The 22,392-nt window shown below is 38.3% G+C and overlaps 1 protein-coding gene across 1 annotated transcript; it reads left to right on the plus strand.

The window, feature by feature from the left end:
- Window positions 1-1,590: 1,590 nt before the first annotated feature.
- On the plus strand, window positions 1,591-10,601 carry pctp (phosphatidylcholine transfer protein). Its single transcript, XM_053338285.1, has 6 exons — window positions 1,591-1,873; window positions 3,348-3,465; window positions 5,115-5,194; window positions 5,330-5,501; window positions 6,307-6,374; window positions 9,750-10,601. The coding sequence occupies exons 1-6, from the start codon at window positions 1,709-1,711 to the stop codon at window positions 9,822-9,824; spliced, it is 678 nt and encodes a 225-aa protein (XP_053194260.1). The 5' UTR covers window positions 1,591-1,708; the 3' UTR covers window positions 9,825-10,601.
- Window positions 10,602-22,392: the final 11,791 nt, after the last annotated feature.

Consider the following 22,392-nt stretch of genomic DNA (forward strand, 5'->3'; position numbering starts at 1 on the left):
GAAGGAATTTAGGAGGGAAGGAAGGGAGGAAGGAAGGAAGGAAGGAAGGGAGTAAGGATGAAAAGAGGAAGGAATTTAGGAGAGAAGGAAGGAAAGGAGGAAGGAAGGAAGGAGGGAAGGAAGGAAGGAAAGAAGTAAGGAGAGAAGGAAGGAAGGAAAGTAAGGAGGGATAGAAGGAGGAAGGAAGAGGGAGCAAAGAAAGAGGGAAGAAGGAAGGATATACTAAGTATACTAGAAGTGGTGGAGAAGGTATTTAGATCCTTTATGTAAGTTGAGTTAAATCACTGTTTAAATTTGTCATTACCAATTAAAACAACTATGAGAAATGATGGGAGGAGACATAAAGAAATGAAAAGAAAACAACATTCATTCATGTGAAATAACTAAAGATGTCATAAAGTCATGAGGTGCGGTCGGCTGTACGTCAGTAGTCTTGGCGTTTAAGTTCGAGTGAAGAAATAAAGTTGTATGTTGAAAGAAAAGGAAAAGATGAAGAGAAGAGAGCAGAGAGCAGAGTTTCTTTCTCATCACAGAATATAAAGAGGGGGATGAGCTTGTTTAGTACTGGGAACACTGGGAACAGAAATGACTCCATTTAAAGTTAATTAATTAAAAATGTTACTTTAATAATGGCAAATAAATATTATAAGCAACATGCTAAAATATAGTAGTAGTGATTTGGCCCATGTTATATTATATATAGTGTTGGAGAGTAATTAATTACAGTTACTGATGAAGAAATGTGTCATTAAATTACAGTTACAAATGAAAATGGGTTTTTTCCTCATTTTCTAATATTTAATATGTTACTGAATACATATATTGCTGTTTTTAATTCTTTGAAATCAATATTTTTTTATATATATTGTAAATAAATTATGACTTTGGTTTAAATAGTATCACAGTACCAGTTAAGCTCATGTCAGACTTTTGACTTTTTTCATCAAATATCTTTATTTTATATTCCAAAAATCTACAAGAACTAATGAATATATTTTCAAATGAGAGATAAATCTAACTTTATAAGATAAGATATTAAGATAAGATATTCCTTTAATAGTCCCACAATAGAATATAAAAGCAGCAATAAGTAAAAGAAGGAAGAACAATAATAGTAAAAATATACAATAAAAATAATCATGACATTATTTACAAGAGTAATATTGATATTGAGTAATCATATATAATAAGTTACATTACTTTGATTAAGTAATTGAAATAGTTACATTACTTATTACCTCATTACAACTCTACTTATTATTATTATTCATTAACTAGTACAGTGTAATCTATTACATTTCCAAAGTTCCCAAACCCTTAATATATAATAGCATAAAGTAGCAAGAACAATAATAGTATATATATATATATATATATATATATATATAGTATATACAGTATTTACAAGAGTAATATTAATATTGAGTAATCATATGTAGGCTAATAAGTTACATTAGTTTGATTAAATAATTGAAATACATTACTTATTACATTTTAAATAGTAAAGTAATAGTAGAGTATAACTAGTAATCAGTAATCAATTACATTTCTAAAGTAACCTTCCCAACCTTGAATATAAAGTAGAATAAAATAATTAAACGTGTATTTTTCCTGAAGTGTTTTATTGGGAAATCTTCAGCCGGAAGCAGGCAGTGTGTGTGTGTCCGCAGTGTGACAGCTGTGTGTGTGTATATGTGTGTGCGTGTATATGTGTGTGTGTGTGTGTGTGAGGACAGGAGCCGTCATGTCGCTGCGGTTTACAGACGAGGACTTTGAGAGCGCGTGGGGGGAGCTGGACGAGCCACATCTGGATGGAGGATGGGAGCTCTTCACCGAGACGATGGGAGTCAAAATCTACAGGCTCTTCGACAAGGTACACACCTAAAAAATATTATTAATAATGATAATAAACTGCTGCTTTCTGCAAGAGGGAGGTGGCTACTGACCGTTGAATGAATGAGCGTTAATTTCCTCCACAGATCACACACATCTGTATTATTATAATCACTGATTTCCTTCTTCCCCAAAATGTTGTGACATAATTATCCTCAGTTTAATCCCTTTTTAATGACAACCTTCACAAAACACATAAACACTGATATCCTAGCGGCCAATGTGGGAAATATCCGGAAACTGAGCGCGAGCCGCAGTCACACCAAACCCCATTTGGAAAACTGTCAAATTTAAACGTTAATTGATGTTTGTGCTCACGTGAACATCTGTTTAATCTGACTCAATACATGCATGGATTCATGAGGATCTACTGTTCAAATCGGCATATAAGTCACAAGATACTACTTTAAAGATAGATTTTAAACAAAAACAACAACAAAAACAAGTCCTGTTTAAATATCATTAAGTTCAATTATAGGCTTATAAACTTTACTGAATTTAAATGGTGTTTAGGGGGGACTTATGAGTTAAATGTTTAGGATACTAAAGCATTAAAAAGTAAGAAAGAAAATACAGTACATACAATAAAAAACAATGAAGTTATCTCCTTTTTTTCTCTCTAAAAAATGAGTAAAAAGTGTAAAAATGACACATTCAAAGACACTTTTAAGCATATTTATGAGCTTCATAATAAAACAATAAAGATCTTTATATAGTGTTGTGTTCATAATATCAAGTTTAGTTATAATTAAAACATGATCTCATAATTAAACTTGAATAAATTGCATATCCAAGTCCATTTTGCCTGATGTTTAGTGACATTAAAGCATTAAAAAGTAAGAAAGAAAATACAGTTTATACAATGGAGGGGGGAAAAATGAAATTCTCTCCAATTTTTAACATTTATTTCTCTCTAAAAATGAGTAAAAAGTGTAAAAATGACTTAGAAACTGATTGACTTTTGCAAATTTGAAGACACTTGTTGGCACATTTATGAGATTTATAATAAAACATTAAGGTCTTACTATCTTCTGCATTATTGCCAAGAATCTCATATCTTAAATAAACAATTTCAGTGTATTAATTAAGTGAATAGTAATGCAAATACGTTATAAGGTCAACAAAGTAACATTAAATATTTGTTTTTGTGAATGGAGTTTGGTGTGACTTTCTTTTCTCTTCAAGTTCACATAAATGTGGTCGTAAAAATGAACGATTAAAGGTTAATGTTTCAACTTCTTGCATTTAATCGTTGCAAAAAGCATACTTACACTTTTATCTGGCCCACTTTTTTTTCTGAATCAAATCCAACACACTTCCTCTCTCAGAGCGAGGGGCGGGCGTGACGCAGAGCGGCTCTAATCAGAGTTGTGTGGTTTGGGATTAGTCACATATGTTGCTGTGAACGGCCTGCATTTGGAAAAAGAAGGGAACTTTTAATGTGCTGCTTTCAGGAAACTGGACTTTACGAGTACAAAATCTTCGGTGTGCTCGCCTCTTGCCCTGCAGAGCTGTGTGCAGATGTCTACATGGACCTGGCTTATCGGAAACACTGGGACGGATATGTGAAAGGTGATAAATGCATAAATAAATAAATGAAACATGAAGGTAGAGGTCACACTATCATTGTCCCTGCCGTCCAAATCAACCTCAACTTGAAACATGGCTTCACACACTTTAAAGTCTGTGTAAAGTAAGAATAAATATGTGTTCTGAGTTTGACATACCACAGAAAAGTGTGTTGTTAACCACCCTGCCAAATTTGAATGATTAAAAAAATCGCCAAATATATGAAATTAGGCTTCAAAGTTGTGTAAAAATCAGCCTCTTTCTCTGCTACCAAACGCTGAAGCCCCGCCCCCTACCAAGTGTCACCTGTCAATCACAGTCACCACCTCTACCAGAAACATGGACGCTAGGTCTGAGAGCTTTCTGCTGCTAACTCAGCTGCTAGCTTGGCGGCTAACTTGGCTGCTAGCTCAGCGGCTAACTTGACTGCTAGCTCGGCGGCTAACTCAGCTAACTGGCTAACTGTAGACTGTAGTAGTAGTAGCGTGTGCTGAATGTATTTATACCTCTACAGCAGCAGGGGCGGGTTTATGCTAATCACTAAATCCTGAACACAGAAATCTTGAAACACAGTTTGTGAAGCCTAGCTCCACAATTCAAATCTAAATGGTTGAAATGCTTTTTACACCTTTTTTTTTTAGAAATACATTTATGACCTATTTAATGTGTTTAGAAGAAAATGTCTGAATTCACTTTACACAGTCTTTAAATAACCTTTTTAAATTGCATTATCATATCTTGTCCTTGTCTTCATGCACTTCACAGTAACCAGCAGGTAACGTGTTGCAGCTCTCTTTAGTCGACAGTAGTTAAAACCCAAATCCACACTGAACCCTGTGCTAACGCTCGAAACCTCAGCAGTAATCTGTGTGTGGTTTTCCTCCAATGTAGTGGTGTCTATAGTGATAGTAGAGACTTAGAGTAGTAGTTATAATGTCTTCCCTGTTAGAGTTTTAGTTTAGCTCCCTTATATAGATGGTAAGATTTAAGTCATTTAGTAAGTAAATAAAGTAGTAAGTAATTAAATAGGTTAGTTAGTTTTTCAGCATCTCAGACACTTTTCAAGTATAAATGCAGCAGATGTGAGACCTACTGAAAAACCATCAGCTTAAAGTTCAAAGGGCTCGTGTACAGAGTCAGGAAATACATTTAATTGATAGGAATGATGTGCAGAAACGCCAGATGTTTTAGTTTCTACTCGATCAGTGTGAAGTACAGTTAAAAAATGCTGCTTAAAGTAAAGGATAAAAGCAATATTGCTGAAATCTGAGAATTAATTATTCAAGAACAACCAGATAAAAGCTTAAAATTGTAGTTTAGTTAAGGTTTTTTTTGAGCTCACGATGACTCAGATCAGTTGAAACATCTGGTTTCTTCCCCCACTTGTATGTATTTGATGTAGATTATGAACAACTGCACTGAAACTACTGCAGCACACAAATATAAGAGACTAGCATTGTCCATTTAATGTTGTTATTTGCATGTTTCTTGCTTTAATTGATTAGTTATGGACAATATTTCTGGTGCATGTCTCAAACTTTTAGGGAATTTCTCAGAGATCACAGAATACCTTCACTTTTGTATCGCTTTTTATCATCTACAGCTGATATTTAGCTTTATTTAATGTTTTTTATTCTGATTTTTTAATGCAGAGCTTCATGAGATGGAGTCCGATGGACAGAAGTCGATCTACTGGCAGGTGAAATACCCGTTCCCTCTGTCGAACAGAGACGTATCCTTCAAGACTAAAGCTGTATTTACAGTCAGTAAACAGGAAGTCAAACAAATGTGTTTAAAGGAGGCGATAATGGAGAACATACAGCTTGTTCCTGTCACGCAGCGTCTTCCCTAACAGACCGCGCCTCAGTATGTGTACATGAGGGAGCGCAGAGATCTGGTGGTGGGTGACAGGAAGATCTGGGTGATCCTGGCCCGAAGCTGCACGGAGACTGCGTGTGAAGAGAAGGGCGGCGTGCTGAGGGTGAAGGACTACAAGCAGAGCGTTGCCATGGAGAGCGACGGCGCCTCTGGAACTAAAGGTAAAGCGTGATGATACTGAGTGCATGTGAGGAAACACTGAAACCATCGGCTGGTTATTAGATACAGACTCTGTTTTCAGCCTCGCAATGCCAAAACAGTGAGTCAACTTTGAATCACAATGACCAACTTCCTGTTTGAGTGACAGTATGGGACCAAGAGACTTTTTTGTGCCTCTGTCCATGATACATGTGTGTACCAAATTTCGTTCATCTATTTCAATCTGGAGCGAGGGGCTCAATTTTTTTGGCTGCTGTTGAACCAATTTCCGCCATCCATGTAATAGCAAATTTTTCACCAGGTCTGGCATGTGTGCAAATATTCATGAGTTTTGGGGCACGTTTAGGCTGCCTTCACACTGTTTAGTGATGGGGCCATAATTAGAATAATTTTCTGATGTTGATATATCTCATAATAAGCCAAATACAGATACTCAGTCATACATTACATCATAAAAACCATAAAACAAAGACTTTTAGAACTCAATTTGTTCGTTTTCTCATTCAAAGTCTCTTGAATTAAGAGTTTAAATGACTGAATTTTGTAAAACAATGATCACTTCATCATATATAAGTACACTGAAAGTCAGATGATGATAATACTGAATTATTGCCAAGTTGAACATTTGGGTTTTGGATTCATAGTTGGACAAATGAAGCACTTTGAAGATCTCCAGCTCTTAGAATTTGTGATTTAAGTTTTTTTTTTCACACCTCATATATCAAAGTATAAGTCGGTCATTTGAAACACTAACTAATATAATTGAAAATGAAAAGCATGAAGAATAAAACATGTGCTTTGTTTCAGTTTTCATGAACTACTTCGACAACCCTGGCGGTATGATTCCTACCTGGCTGGTGAACTGGGCAGCGAAGGTGAGCGCTCCTTCACTTTCATGTCTGACTCAGCAGGTTCAAGTCTCTGTCTTTCTTTTTTTTCTTCTTCTTTTTTTACTGCTCTGTGCACTGACACTGCAGCTTTCAATCATTTCCAGCTTCATTGATAATTATATAACCTCTTAAAACCAGATCGTCCTATAAAAGGAGCTCAACTGGTCACATGAAGCACTAAATCACTTCACATGACTGGTGTGACTAGACATTAAAATGACTGATTTGAGTCCATGCATTATCTGTGTCTCTGCAATATACTTCACTTTCACTACTAAAGTTTAAAAGATTAAGATAAAGATACTTTTATTGATCCCACAATGGGGAAAATTCATTCACTACAGCAGCTCAAAAAATAGTGATAGAAAAAAAAACAAGTATATACAACAATAAAATTAAAAACTAAATAACTAACTACACCAATATTCCTCTCAACATACTCAATAGTCTTCATATTGCTTGATTATTATTTATTGTGCTTTATTTGTTTTATATATTGTTATTTTTTAATGCTTTTCTATTTTTACTATCATAAAGGATTATTTTGTCTTTTATTTTGAAATTTAGCTAACAACGTGAAACGCTTTTTAACTTTTTGCAGGATTTTGAGTAGAAAGAATCAGGTTTTAGGTTATGTCAGTTTCCTTTTTATGCAGATATTTATTAACCCTCCTGTCCTCCTCCTGGGTCAAACTGACCCCATCTCTTTTGACTGTTCCTTCTTTCCTTCCTTCCTCCTTCTTTCTTTAATTTTTCCTTCGTTCTTCCCCTCCTTCCTTCCTCCCTCTTTTCCTTCCTTCCTTCCTTCCTTCCAACCTTCCTTCCTTCCTCCTTTCCCCCCTTCCCCCTTCCTTCCTTCCTCCTTTCCTTCCTTCCTTCCTTCCTTCCTCCTTTCCTCCCTCCCTTAATCCTTACTCATTTCCTTCCTCCCTCCCTCCTTACTCCTTTACCTTTCTTTCCTTCCTTCCTTCCTTCCTTCCTTCCTTCCTTCCTTCCTTCCTTCCTTCCTTCCTTCATTCCTTCATTCCTTCCTCCCTCCCTTGACCTGAAGACAACAGGAGGGTTAAGAAAGTAAGGGAACTGTTACACAAGAGAGAAAAACAAAACAACGAAAGACGACTCACTGGAAAAAAAGAACTAAAATAAAAAAGGGAAGAGAAGGAACGTGGCTTCCACCCTAATGGTGGCTTATATGAGGCTTTAGAGGTAGAGTTCCTTTTTCTTTTAACGTCACAGTAAAATATTCAAGCGTGTCTCTGTGTATTAAAATCAGGCCTAAACCAAAACTGTGTCATGCATTTCTTAGCGGCAGTAAATGCATATAATGATCTTCTTCGCTGATGCATTGTGAGATTTGTTTTATATTATGTATGAGTTGTTATTCAGCAGAGAGAAGGAACATAACCAAACAGCAAATCAGCCAAAGCAGAATTAAGAAATGAGGAAATAATCAGTTGCAGTCAGAGGTCAAACGGATTTTACGGCTAAATTATGAGCTCAATTATTTGATATGAGGTTCAGATTAGAGGAAAATACTTTTAAAATTGAGGCACATGTGTTCCAAGATAACACATGCAACACATAAAGGGATATTCTGACATTTTTTGGGGAATGTGTTTACCCACTTTAATGCTAACCCACTGTCTTATACGTGTTTCACTCTAAATATGAAGCTACTGCTAGGAGCAGGTTAGCTACTTCTCCTTTAACCCTCCTGTTGTCCTTGAGTCAAGGAAGGAAAGGAGGAAGGAAGGGAGGAAGAAGGAAGGAGGAAAGGAGGGAGGAAGGAAGGAAGGAAGGAAAGGAGGGAGGGAGGAAGGAAGGAAAGGAGGGAGGAAGGAAGGAAGGAAAGGAGGGAGGGAGGAAGGAAGGAAAGGAGGGAGGAAGAAGTAAGGAAAGGAGGGAGGGAGGTAGGAAGGAAGGAAAGGAGGGAGGGAGGAAGGAAGGAAAGGAGGGAGGAAGAAGTAAGGAAAGGAGGGAGGAAGAAGTAAGGAAAGGAGGGAGGAACGAAGGAAGGGAGGAAAGGAAAGAAGGAAGGGAGGAAGGAAGGAAGGAAGGAATGATGGAGGAAATAAGGGAGGAAAGAAGGAAGGAGGGAGGGAGGGAGAAAGGAAAAGAGGAAGGTAGGGGAGAGTAAAGAAAGAGAGAAGGAGGGAGAGAGGAAAGGGAGGGAGGAAGGAAGGAAAGAAGGAATGGAGGAAAGAGAAAGGAAGGAAAGAAAGAGAAAAGGAGGGAGGGAGGAAGGATAGGAGGAAGGAAGGAAGGGAGGAAAGAAGGAACAGTCAAAACAGACGGGGTCAGTTTGACCCGGGAGGACGACAGGAGGGTTAACAGCACCTTATTTGTGTTCAGAGTTAGAGGTTCATTTTTCTGCTGCAGGGAAAGTCTTACTGCGGGGGAGGAGATCACTCAAGGCCAGCACGGGCAGAAGAAATAATTACAATGTACAGATGTTGTGCACATTTAGAAGAAGCCTGGGAGTGTCTCCGAAACATTTGTTTTTAATATTTTGAGGATAAAACATATTAAGTAGAGGGAGGTGGGGGGGATTTAAAGTATTTCCCGCTAGCAGGTCACATCTTCAAAATGAACATATGTCGATTGTTGATCTTCTCAGACTCATTATTGATGTTAAAAAAGGGTTCAGTTAGCTGCATCCTTCTTCCTGCTTCACGGCTTTCCTCTGTTATTGTTACCAGATGTGTTTCTTCTTCTTTGCCCTTCCTGGGTTTGGCCCATAGACTGTATAAAAGAAATGGACGTAACATCTGTAACGTCACCCATTGGTTTGTGGACTGCTGCTCGGAAGCCAATAGTTTCAAATCTGGGCAGCGCCATCTTGAAAATTTCAGGTGCATGCTGGGAAAAATAAAAACAGGGATTCTACTTATATGGGCATGAGGTGGGGCCATGGGCGGAGCCATGTGCGGAGAGGGGGAGGTTGCTAAGGTTGCAAGGGCTGGATCTCGAGGACATTGGGCAATCAACCTGTCAATCAGGACGTAGCCACGCCCTAATGCATACCCTGCTTTATCGTCAAATATAAAATCAGGGAGGCCAAAATGTCCCAAATGAACATCATACTGCATTGAAGAAGGCTTTAAACTAGCGATTGAGACCATAAACACATTTTGAAAACGTTTACTGAGGTTAGAAATCAAGTGAGAAGTTGGTGAATTCTCCATTGACTTGTATAGAGACGGTCGCCCCCTGGTGGCCTTTTGATAGAATGCAGTTCTAAGTTACTTCCGCGTTGGCCTCATTTCAGAGGACCAGAACTCCCCGCCTGGTGTGGCCTTTTTTTTTTTTTTTGCATAGAGATGATCTTTATGTTGTTTTTTTTTTTTCTCTTCTTAACAGAGCGGCGTTCCAGGTTTCTTGACGGACATGCAGAAGGCCTGCAACAACTACAAGAGCTACTGCCAGAAGAAATGAAGGCAAACAACAACAGGAGAGACACTACTAGCTCGTATTTAAAGGGCTTTTGACAAATAGTGTTTTTATTGTGTTAGTTTTTTGGGGTTATGATTTAAATTGGGAGCGAATGCAGCATGACTCAAAACTGCTGCTGCTGCTGCTACTTCTCGTTGAAGCATGCTATCGGCTCAGATGTGTTGCATGACCGGCCGCCCTCATTAAAAAAGGCTGGTGTGAAATCAATTCTGTTCCATTGTGAGCTATTAACGAATACGGCATTGTCTTTTCCTGTGCAATCACTGTTAAACTCCAGGGTTACGTTGGTATTAGGGGTTGGGTTCCTGGAATACTTTAAAAAGTAGATTTTATTGTATTATTTTAGGTTTTACATGATAAAACAATGATTAATTAAAGTTACAGGTCCTGTGATTATCTATCCTCATTACAGTTACTGACTTTTCCTTGTTAAATAGTGCAGATGCAATGTTTGAACTTCAATTTCATCGTCCGTATTTCAATTCACTGGGCATCTCTCGTTACCTTGACCTGCAAATGACAAATCTATACTTTCAAAAAGGAGTGTTGAATCACAGTTTGGTTTGTGTTTTATGTCAAAGAATCGATTACTTATGCAAATATTCATGTTTTAATCCTCTATGCTGATTTTTCATGGGTGTATATGATCAAAAATGACAGTATGTGAGATAATACTGTTTACTGCATTCAGGCTGTAATTTGCTGTCAACCTGCTGATACAGGTAAATACGGATTTGATCTGGTTAAAAATTGCCTATTACTGTGTAATATTGCTGAAATTAAAAGGAATAAAACTTTGAGATTGAGTACTTTAATCTGTGTGTTTTCATTTCATGCAGCCAAGTCAACACCATCCACTGTTACACAATGATGCACAATCAACTAATAATAGATTTCATTGATTAATTGTTTGGTCTGTAAATGGGGAAACATGTTGATTACTGTTTCTCAAAGCCCAAGATGACCCTTATATCTTCTTTTGTGGTGATAAAACAGTCCACAAGCTAAAGGCACTTAGTTTACTGTCATAGAAGAAGTCAATGACTGGATCGTATGCAGATCCATCACACTGAATTAGAGTCAGAGAAGTGAAAAATAAGATGGATAATTATCTAATAACACAATTCCAGCAATAAAGGAGTGAAAAATGAAACAATGGGAGTGAATGAAGGAGAAAACCCCCACCCAGGAATAAAACAAAAGACACAGAACAGATTAATATAATAGTGTGGAAACTTCTTTCAAATGGCAAGCAACAGCTCCCTTAAATAGGTCCTATAATCTATTGCATCATCAGTTTAGTCTGAACCATTTCTCTCTCAGGGGGGTCTCAGATGTAAAAATAATAAAAGACAAACTTACTTGTATCATTTGACTCTATATCTGTATAAACATGACTTTAAATATCCCTCTGAAATTTGTCAAGATGTCACAAATATACAAATTATGATCATCAAAACATTTAATCCACAATAAACTCCCCCCTGCTCCTCTTCATACTAAGTTTAACCCATTGCATTATGATGTCATCAAGAGCCTAAAAAACAGGAAGTGTTTGTTTGCCCCCCTGTTTGAAACTTGAGGAAGCATGGTAGGTATGACAACAATATTTGGCTTTTAGGATTTAAGCAGGAAATGTAATGAAATGTGATGTAACTGTAACAAAACATAAGGCTTACAAACTCTTAATATGCACTTACAGATAAAAGTTTTATTATGGCTAAACAAACAAATTACATGCATAGTTAGAAACATGTCAGTGTAAATGAGGTAAATGGCAAATAAGTTTGTGGCAAAAAATGCATTTAAAAGTAGATGTGAAGCATATATGAGGCTTCAGCAGTCTGAGTTATTCATACCAAATAGACATCTGACACATTTATAGTCTTTTTAGCATCAAATTCCCTCTTTGTGTTTCCTCTGTTGAACTGATGTGGAAGTATAGTAACAAAAAGAGGACATTTAGTACTAAAAACACTGTAACATTGAAATATATCTACTTGTACTATCAACTTGAAGTGAGTGAAATTGGTGAGTGGAAATTAAAATTAATATCAATGTGAATTCAGAGGAAATACAGCTCAGATATGTTTATTTACAGGGCTTTTATTTTGAAATTTTGCATCAAAATGACCTGATATGTTTTTACAGTGACAGCCTGAGGTTTAATTTAGCTATTTAAGTACTTTTCTTCATGTATTTACTCATTAATTATTTACTTTTAGCGGAATAAATAGACGTAAAATCCTACTTGTATTTTTTTAATGAGGGCTTGCGCGTCACACGCACCGCAAAATAACCAACGGTTTTGAAAATGGAGGCTCGCGCTTAAAATCAAAGATGTCAACGGTCAAATTGATTAAAATTGAGGCTTTTAAAACAGCTCTACGTTATCCAGCAGGTGACTATGAGCTCACAGGTAACAAAGTGAGGTTTACTGGTTTTATAATCATCCCAGACTACAAATATCTGTACTTGCTTGGTGTTTTTTTTTTGTTTTTTTTTGACAACTAGCTAAACTTTCATGTAGTTTCCTGGGCTGCTAGCATAGAGCCAGTAGCTAAGTGCTAGTTACACTAAAATTAAATATATATGATCATTTATCTGTTAATGTTACTAGAGCTGCAGCTAATGGTCAATAAGTTAATTAACAGAACATTAATTAGCAACAATTTTGTCAATTTTTAAGCAAAAAAGCTAGAAATGTGCTGGTTTCCTCTTCTCATTTGACATATTTTGGAGCTTTGGACTGTTTAATAAATGTTAATGCATTATTTCATCAATATATGACAGATGTCTGTTTGACTATAATGAGATAATAGAGAGCACTTTGGTCCTTTTGTATGTGCAAAATTAGTTTTTTGCAGGATTATTGCTATTTAATAAGTTATTTATGGATGAATTACATACAGTTTATTCCTTATTTCCTTTTCTCTGATGTCTCATTCTGCATGAAAAGCCTGTTCATTAAATGTAAAATCTACAGTGTGAACAAACAGAGGAAATCAGGAGAAATGTGTCTTGTTTTCTCACCAGTTGCTGCAGTGATTGTGTGTTTCTACGACTACAGAAGCCAGACGAGCCACAACTGCATCCTGAAAAGGTTAGTATCCAATATTGTTGCTTTGGCTGCTGTGTGATAATCAGTATGTTGTGTCCTGTGGGAAACATTCAGGTTTATGTGAAGCCAGAAGGTCTAAAAATGCACGATTAATAATAAATAATAATACATTTTATTTATAATGCGCTTTTACAAGTGCTCAAAGACGCTTACAAGTTAAAAAAGACAAACAATATAGAAGGTTAAAAAGACATAAAATGGAAAGAGGGTAAAAAACAGTTTATAGGTTAAAAGCCAGTTTAAAAAGGTGTGTTTTTAAAAGTGATTTGAAGGTATGGGGGTCTGCACAGTCTCTGATGGGTTTGGGGAGTGAATTCCAGAGGGTGGGGGCTGCAGTGGAGAAGGCTCTGTCCCCCCAAGTTCGGTGCTTGGTCCGAGGGGGTATGGCAAGGAGGAGATTTCCCTCTGAGGATCGGAGGGCACGGGAGGGGTTGTAATGGTGGACTGTAGCAGGTCTGTGAGGTATTAATTAGTTAGGGATTAATAGAGTCTAACTATAGTTTCATAGCTGACCGTTTGATTGGCACTCACTCTCAAAGACCCAAAGTATCTATTTTTATCCTGTATATTTATTTTAGTAGCTTATTCGTCTGGGATTGTGCATAAATATTATTCTAAATATTATAAATATGCCAGAATTAGCCCACAGGCAGTTTATTTTTAATCCATTGTTCTTGGCCAGGTGTGTGTTGGCGGCTTTAAATCATGAAACATGCCAATCCATAACCACTGATATTAATCTTTCTGAGCTTTATTGTTTTTGTAATGATCACTCAGCTTGCTTTGGCCTTCCTAACAGTTACCTTGTTTTTGTAGTATTGTTGCATTAGTGTGCCTTTATATTACATTACGTTTTTTTAAAAAAGCTTTTTATGTTGCCTTTCTAACCAGAACAACAACAAAAAAAGTGCTGATATAAAAGGTTTTTCCACCAGATTTTAGGACCTGGCTGCACATATTTGTATTCATTCAGCCACAGGAGCATTAGTGAGATCGAGGCTCTGATGTTGGGCGATAAGGCCGAGCTCGCAGCACGAAGCCTGCAGCCTGCAGCGGTTTAATTCATCTTAAAGGGTTTCCAATGGTTTCAGGTCAGAGTCGAGTTCTCTCACATCAAACTGGGAGAAACCATTTCTTTTTTTCTTTTTTTTTTAAAGTATATTTTTGGGGCTTTTTGCCTTTAATGTACAGGTTAGTAGAGAGAGACAGGAAATGGGAGGCAGAGAGGGGGCAATGACACGCAGAATAGGACTGCTCGGTGCGGGATTCGAACCGGAGTCGCCTGCAGTGAGGACTGTAGGCTCAATATATGGGGGGGGGTGCCCTACCCACTGAGCTAACATGGGAGAAACCGTTTCTGTTTAAAGCACACAAGTATTTGCTATTGCTAGTGTAAGCATGCGTGTCTACTTACTTTTGGCCATATAATGTATAAATAGTTTTGATATTTGATTGTCAAATGCAGTGCTGCCTTTTAATGGGTTATTTTTACATTGTGGCTTTGTGATGTAGCGTAGCTCAAGTGACAAGGAAATCACCCTCCCGGGTCAAATTGACCCCATCTCTTTTGACTGTTCCTTCCTTCCTCCCTTCCTTCCTTCCTCCCTCACTTCCTCCTTTCCTTCATCCCTTCCTTCTCTCCTTCCTTCAGTCCTCTTTTCCTCCATCCCTCCCTCCTTACTCCTTTCCTTCCTTCCTTCCTTCCTTCCTCACTTCCTCCTTTCCTTCTTCCCTTCCTTCTCTCCTTCCTTCCGTCCTCTTTTCCTCCATCCCTCCCTCCTTACTCCTTTCCTTCCTTCCTTCCTTCCTTCCTTCCTCTTTTCCTCCATCCCTCCCTCCCTTCCTCCCTCCCTCCTTACTCCTTTCCTTCCTTCCTTCCTTCCTTCCTTCCATCCCTCCCTCCTTACTCCTTTCTTTCCTTCCTTCCTTGCTTACCTCCGCCTTTCTTTCCTTACCTCCTCCTTTCCCTCATCCCTTCCTTCTCTCCTTCTCTCCCTCCTTCCTTCCTCTTTTCCTCCATCCCTCCCCTCCTTCCTTCCTTCCATCTGTCCTTCCTTCTTCATTCTTTCCTTCCTTCCTTCCTTCCTTCCATCCTCCCTCCCTCCTCCCTTTCCTCCCTCCCTTCTTTCCTTCCTTCCTTTCTTCCTTGACCTGAGGACAACAGGAGGGTTAAACAAACATAAATTAATAAGTTAGTTGGTGTTGATGGTGAAAAAAGGAGGTGATAAATGATGGTTTCACCCACTTATAATTGTTTGGTTGAGCTCATGGTTGCATGTTCAGATGTCTTGTTTTGCCTGTTTGAACCCAGAAATATTACATTTCAAATCATATAAACCAACTAAAGCAGCAAATCCTCATATTGGGAAAAGACAAAAACCAGATGAGGTTCATTCATTTATTTATTTTTTTGCTTGATTGATTACTTTTTTTGATGATGATTATTATTATTTGATAGCAGACAGGAAGTAAGGATTTGATTATGTGGTATGTGCCATTCAGCCTGTCCGGATGTGACTTTAATTAGTAATCGATTATCGAAAAAATAGTGGCCAATTATAGCAATAATGAGCTTTGATCTATGATTATGAAATATTAAAAGAATTCCCATCATAAGTTCCCACAGCTCAAAGCGAAGTCCTGAAATGTTTTGATTTGTCTGATGCAAATTGTTGACTATTAATTTTCATTTTCTTTAACTAATTGATTACTCAGACAGATGAGAAAGTATGCTGACATAAGTTCACAAGGCTTTTAGTAGACGATTACACTATTGATTGCAATATTTAATCAGTTAAACTGCCCTGATATTAAAACATAAGCCAGTTTCTTCCCCTCCGAGGAGTTCTCTGTGGAAACAATGAATTACTGGGTCATTTCCTTGTTGCCCCTATAATCCTCCTGATTACTCTTCTAGCGCAGAGTTTAGAGTGAAACCAGGGCAGAGACCTTTTATCCCAAACACACACACGCCCTCCTCTCTCCTTCTAACTGCCCTGCTTTTCCTTTTTTCCCTCCGCTGACCAGTAGTGAAACTGGAGTGTTGGCCCAGATGTTTCCTGAGGTAAGAAGATGGTCGTAGTTTCCTATGAGGTCACTGTGCTTCGGGGTCATTTTTGGTGGGGAAACGATCTTTAACATACTTTTCTTTTCCTCCACAGATGAGGATTATGATATATCACACACACAAAAAAAACCCCAATATTTCACATTAATAAGACATCAGTAAGGTATTCTTAATAGAGGATAACATAAACATAATAAATGAAAAATAAATGATGAGATTTAATAACTAACTTACTGTTAAACTACATTAATGCAGGTTCACTGTGTTGTAATTATAAGATGAGACAGGAAGGAAACTGTAACTATAAAATCAAAGTATCTGGACTTCCTGAGAAGAGCTAATGAGGTTTTAGGGTTAGTTAGTTAGTCAGAGACAGTTTGAGCATCATTATAATCATTATACTAATGAGTTTAACCTGCATGTTTAACACTAAGCTGCTCTGAATCAGGAGCCAACGTCTCTCAACTTAAACAGATCTTTGATGTTTTTACTCCCTCTGCTGGTGGAAGTTGTGTATTGCGCCAAAGCTGAACTCCACTGCTTCATTATTTATAGAAACTAACAGATTCACATGTTTCTTTGTTCTTTTTTGTTATGAATACAACTTTTAATACAGAGTTGGATTATCTGAATAAGCAAAATATATATTACATCTCTCTCTCTCTCTCTCTCTCTCTCTCTCTCTCTCTTCTATCCAATTTACTGTGGAAGGCCATTCAATCAAATCTATCTATCTATCTATCTATCTATCTATCTATCTATCTATCTATCTATCTATCTATCTCTATCTGTCTCTCTATCTATCTATCTATCTATCTATCTATCTATCTATCTATCTATCTATCTATCTATCTATCTATCTATCTATCTCTATCTATCTCTCTCTCTCTCTCTCTCTCTCTCTCTATCTATGGACTCACTCTATCTATCTATCTATCTATCTATCTATCTATCTATCTATCTATCTATCTATCTATCTATGGACTCACTCTATCTATCTATCTATCTATCTATCTATCTATCTATCTATCTATCTATCTATCTATCTACCTCTCTCTCTATCTATCTATCTATCTATCTATCTATCTATCTATCTATCTATCTGTTCTATCTGTTCTATCTGTCCGTCTGTCTGTCTCTCTATCTATCTATCTATCTATCTATCTATCTATATCTCTATCTATATCTCTATCTATCTATCTATATCTCTATCTCTCTCTATCTATCTCTCTATCTATCTCTCTATCTATCTATCTATCTATCTCTCTATCTATCTATCTATCTATCTATCTATGTCGTATTAAAGCTTTACAAAGAAACAAATAATATATATAAATTAACACTCCTGTTGTCCTTGAGTCAGGAAGGGAGGAGGGAAGAAGGAAGGAAAGGATGGAAGGGAAGAAGGAAGGAAAGGAGGGAAGGGAAGAAGGAAGGAAAGAAGGGAGGGAAGGAGGAAGGAGGGAGGAAGGAGGGAGGAGAGGGAACAAGGAAGGAAGGAAGAATGGATGGGAAGAGGGAGGGAGGGAGGAAGGAAGGTAGGAGGGAGGAAAGAAGGACAGAGGAAACAAGGAAGGAAGGAAAGAAGGGAGGGAGGAAGGGAAGAAGGAAGGAAAGGAGGGAGGAGGGAAGGGAAGAAGGAGGGAGGAATGAAGGAAGGAAGGGAGGAGGGAAGGAGGGAGGAAAGAGGGAGGAGATGGAACAAGGAAGGAAGGAAGAATGGATGGGAAGAGGGAAGGAAGGAATTGGAGGAAAGAAGGACAGAGGAAACAAGGAAGGAAGGAAAGAAGGGAGGGAGGAAGGGAAGAAGGACAGAAGGAAGGGAGGAATGAGGGAGGGAGGGAAGGGAAAAAAAATATAAATATATAAATACCTTTATGTTTAATCACATATTCACATATTGTTGAGAAATCTTCCTTCTTCCATACATGTCTGCTACTTCCTGTCTCTTTACATCAGGGGCGTCAAACAACTGGATAACTTTACAAAGTATGGAAATAGCAGAAGTAGTTTTTTTTTAATTCCAGTTTTTTTTCTCCAATAAAAACACGCTGCTTTCACTCAACACTCACAGTCAAGGCTTCTGGTCTTAAGGTGGACGTCCAACTCCAGATAATTAACTTGCAATATGATTCAGATTTGAAGGACAAACTGTTTCCTCGGTGGGCTTCGACACATTTAAGGCAGTATCTCTTACCAGGGTTAGGGTTTAGATCAGGGGTGTCAAACATGCGGCCCGTGGGCCAGATACGGCCCGCCGAGGGGTGCAATCCGGCCCACTTGCCATCCAATGCTTTTTTTCCTTCCTTCCATCTGTCCTTCCTTTTTTCCTTTCTTCGTTTGTTCGTTCCTTCCTTCTGTCCTTTCTTCCATCTGCTCTTCCTTCCTTCTGTCCTTTCTTCCATTCTTCCTTCTGTCCTTCCTTCCTTCCATCTGCCCTTCCTTCCTTTCTTCCTTCTTTCCTTCCTTCCTTCCATCTGCCCTTCCTTGCTTTCTTCCTTCTTTCCTTCCTTCCTTCCATCTGTCCTTCCTTCCATTCTTCCTTCTGTCCTTCCTTCCTTCCATCTGCCCTTCCTTCCTTTCTTCCTTCTTTCCTTCCTTCCTTCCATCTGTCCTTCCTTCCATTCTTCCTTCTGTCCTTCCTTCAATCTGTCCTTCCTTCCATTCTTCCTTCTGTCCTTCCTTCAATCTGTCCTTCCTTCCATTCTTCCTTCTGTCCTTCCTTCAATCTGTCCTTCCTTCCTTACTTCCTTCTGTCCTTCCTTCAATCTGTCCTTCCTTCCATTCTTCCTTCTGTCCTTCCTTCAATCTGTCCTTCCTTCCTTCTTTCTGTCTGTCCTTCCTTCACTATCTCTCTTTCCTATCTTTCTTCCCTCCTTCCTCCTGTCTTTCCTTCCTTCCCTTCTTATTTCCTTCCTTCCTTCCTTCCTTCCTTCCTTCCTTCCTTCCTTCCTTCTTTCCCTCCATCTTTTTAATGATCCGGCCCACATGAGATCAAATTGGTCTGTATGTGGCCCTTGAATGAAAATGAGTTTGACACCTCTGGTTTAGATGGTCTGTTATACGGGTCAATGACGTTTTTTTGTGTCCATGTGGTGTAACCAAATTTAAAAGGGTTAAAATATGAAAATAAATGTATGAATAACTTGCACACATTCTTTTTTTTTTGTGGACCCAGCATCAAATTTCAGCTTTTAATCCATTTAGAGAGAATATATTAGAGGATTATGGTAAAAATGTTCCTTTCTTCCTTCCTTCCTTCCTTCCTTCCTTCTTCCCTCCTCCCTCCCTTCCTTCTTCCCTTCCTTCCTTCCTTCCTTCCTTCCTTCCTTCCTTCCTTCCTCCCTTCCTTCCTTCCTTCTTCCTTCCTTCCTTCCTTCCTTCCTTTCCTCCCTTCCTTCCTCCCTCCCGTCCTTCCTCCCTCTCTTTCTTTCTTCTTTCCTTCTTCCTTCCTTCCTCCCTCCCTTCCTTCCTTTCTTCCTTCTTTCCTTCCTTCTTTCTTTCCTTCCTCCGTCCTTTCCTTCCTTCTTCCTTCCTTCCTTGACTTGAGGGCAACAGGAGGGTTAAATACACTGTAGGTGGATAAAATATTTAATATTTATCATTCTTTTGTGGTTACACCATTTGACATTTTCAGGAGCATTCAGTCTGATTTTTGGTTAAAAAAATGCTGGATGCTGCTTTTAAAACAAGTATATTATAATAATATATTTATAAATTGCTCATCTTGCCAACCCTTATTTATCACTAACTCTTATATATATATTGTCTATATTATCTGTTATTAGAGGTAATTATGTAATGGTTTTACTAGTCAGGCCTACTTGAGATCAAATTGGACTAAAATGAGTTCCTCTGCTTTAGATAGCATCAAGGAGGGACAGAAGGAAGGATAAGAGGAAGGAAGGAAAGGAGTAAGGAGAGAGGGAGGGAGGAAAGGAGGAAAGGAGGAAGGATGAAAAGAGGAAGGAATTTAGGAGAGAAGGAAGGAAGGAAAGGAGTAAGGAGGGAGGGAGGAAAGGAGGAAGGAAGGAAATGAGTAAGGATGAAAAGAGGAAGGAAGGAAGGAAAGGAGTAAGGATGGAGGGAGGAAAGGAGGAAGGAAGGAAAGGAGTAAGGAGGAAAAGAGGAAGGAAGGAAGGAAAGGAGTAAGGAGGAAAGCAGGAAGGATGAAAAGAGGAAGGAATTTAGGAGAGAAGGAAGGAAGGAAGGAAGGAAGGGTGTCATGTGACAGATTTAATGATTATAACCTCTTATTATAATAGATTATGTCTTAATGTCTGCAGCTCTTTGTGTTTGCATGCAACTGAAACTCTCACATTAAACTTTATTAAAACGTTTGACTCAGAAATCCAAAAAAAAGGTCAGATTCTGCTACTTTATTTTAAAAAATCAGACACTTTGTATAATCACTTTTGTCTCCAATGAAAAACATCATTGTGACTAATTTAACTTTCCATGCAAACAATAAGTCAGAGATTAATCTAACAACACAGAAAGTGATTTTTCCCCCTCCAGTGCAGAAGCTCTTAACGTCTCCCCTGCAGTTTATTTGATGTTAATTATCTGACTGATTTGATCCGAAACGAGCCAGATCTAGTTTCAGCTTCAGTTCTCATCGTTTTGTTTGGGAATAACATTGGTAGCAGTGACAAAAATCAGACGCTTAGATCTCACTTTAATGCAACATTTTATCCCCAGGAATGTCTTGGGTGAATAATATTCGGACCTGGAGTCTTTCCACTGCCAGTCCTTCACGAATGGAAGACAAATATATTTCTTGGCCGGCCATTGTGTTTCAGAGTGAGGTTCTTTTGATTGGTAATATACAGGGCTAATTAGTTTAAGAAAAGTGATATAGTTTTTCTGCTGGACTGCTGCTCCCCCTTAACGTCAGCTCAGATTTCCCAGGTGCCTTTCTGTCTGCCAGAGGTAACAAAATAATGGCTCTGCTTGGAAGCCTATTTTTCAACCTCAATTTTTTTTCCCCCCTCCCTTTCTTCTTCTTCTTTTGTGATTTTTAATAGATTACTATTATAGATATTTGTGTACTCGGGGGAATCCTTGATCCTGAATAGGCTTTGTTTTATGTGTTTTCTTATTTTTCTGCACTCAAACCAGCAATTTTTTTTTTATTTTTATTTTACGGAGGCCTTTTCGGCTCTAATGTACATGCAAATTCACATGTGAGCTTGTATAACCTCTGCTTCTGATTGTTTCTTTTCTTGAACCTGAACATACAGCAATGCATGTAAGTCCTGTTAGTTCCTGTGATGCCAGGATGTCTGATGGCTGATTTTCTCATGAGATCTGTGAAACTCTGAAGTAATAGAGTGATTTTGTAGATATTAGATATGATATAAAGTCTGTCTTATAGTCACATTTATTTCTAAGAATGAGTAAACCTATTTCATGGCTTCTACTATAACAATTAAAGTCATCATCGATTAGAAAATTAACGATCATGGTGACATTTACAAATCCTGTTATGTCATGACCAGCAGTGCATAACCGAAATATATCAGTTTAATGTCGTAGAAGACTAAAAAACAAGAACATATATATGTTTGAGAAGCTTTTTTTGACTCAAAAGCATTGATCAGTTATCAAAATAGTTTCCAATTAATTCTTAACCCTCCTGTTGTCCTTGAGTCGAGGGAGGAAGGAGGGGAGGGAGGAAGGAAGGAGAGAAGGAGGGAAGGAGAAAGTTAGGAAGGAAAGAAGGAAGGAAAGACGGAAGGAAGAAGGAAGGAAGGAAAGAAGGAAGGAAGAAGGTAGGAAAGGAGGGAGGGAAGGAAGAAGGAAGGGAAGGAGGGAGGGAGGGAGGGAGGGAGGGAAGGAAGGAAAGGAGGGAGGGAGGGAGGGAAGGAAGAAGGAAGGAAAGGAGGGAGGGAAGGAAAAAGGAAGGGAGGGAGGGAGGAAGAAAAGAGAGAAGGAAGGAAGGAAGGAAGGAGGGAATGATGAAGGGAAGGAAGGAAAGGAGGGAGGGAGGAAGAAAAGAGAGATGGAAGGAAGGAAAGGAGGGAGGAAAGAAGGAAGGGAAGAAGGAGGGAGGAAGGAAAGGAGAGAGGGAGGAAAGAAAGAGAGAAGGAGGGAAGGAAGGAAGAAGGAAGGAAGGAAAGGAGGGAGGGAGGGAAGGAAGGAAAAAGTAAGGAAGAAGGAAGGAAAGAAGGATGAAAGGAAAGAAGGAACAGTCAAAACGGACGGGGTCAATTTGACCCGGGAGGACGACAGGAAGCTTAATATTGCTGCAGCTCCTAAAGTCAGGTTTAATACATCAGTACAGAACATTTCTTCTCTTCTGCTCGCTTCCTTTTTAATCTATTCCTGCTTTAATTATGAACACTTAGTGATTCTTCATT

Source organism: Scomber japonicus, chromosome 18, assembly GCF_027409825.1.
Source record: "Scomber japonicus isolate fScoJap1 chromosome 18, fScoJap1.pri, whole genome shotgun sequence".
NCBI classification, from domain to species: Eukaryota; Metazoa; Chordata; class Actinopteri; order Scombriformes; family Scombridae; genus Scomber; species Scomber japonicus.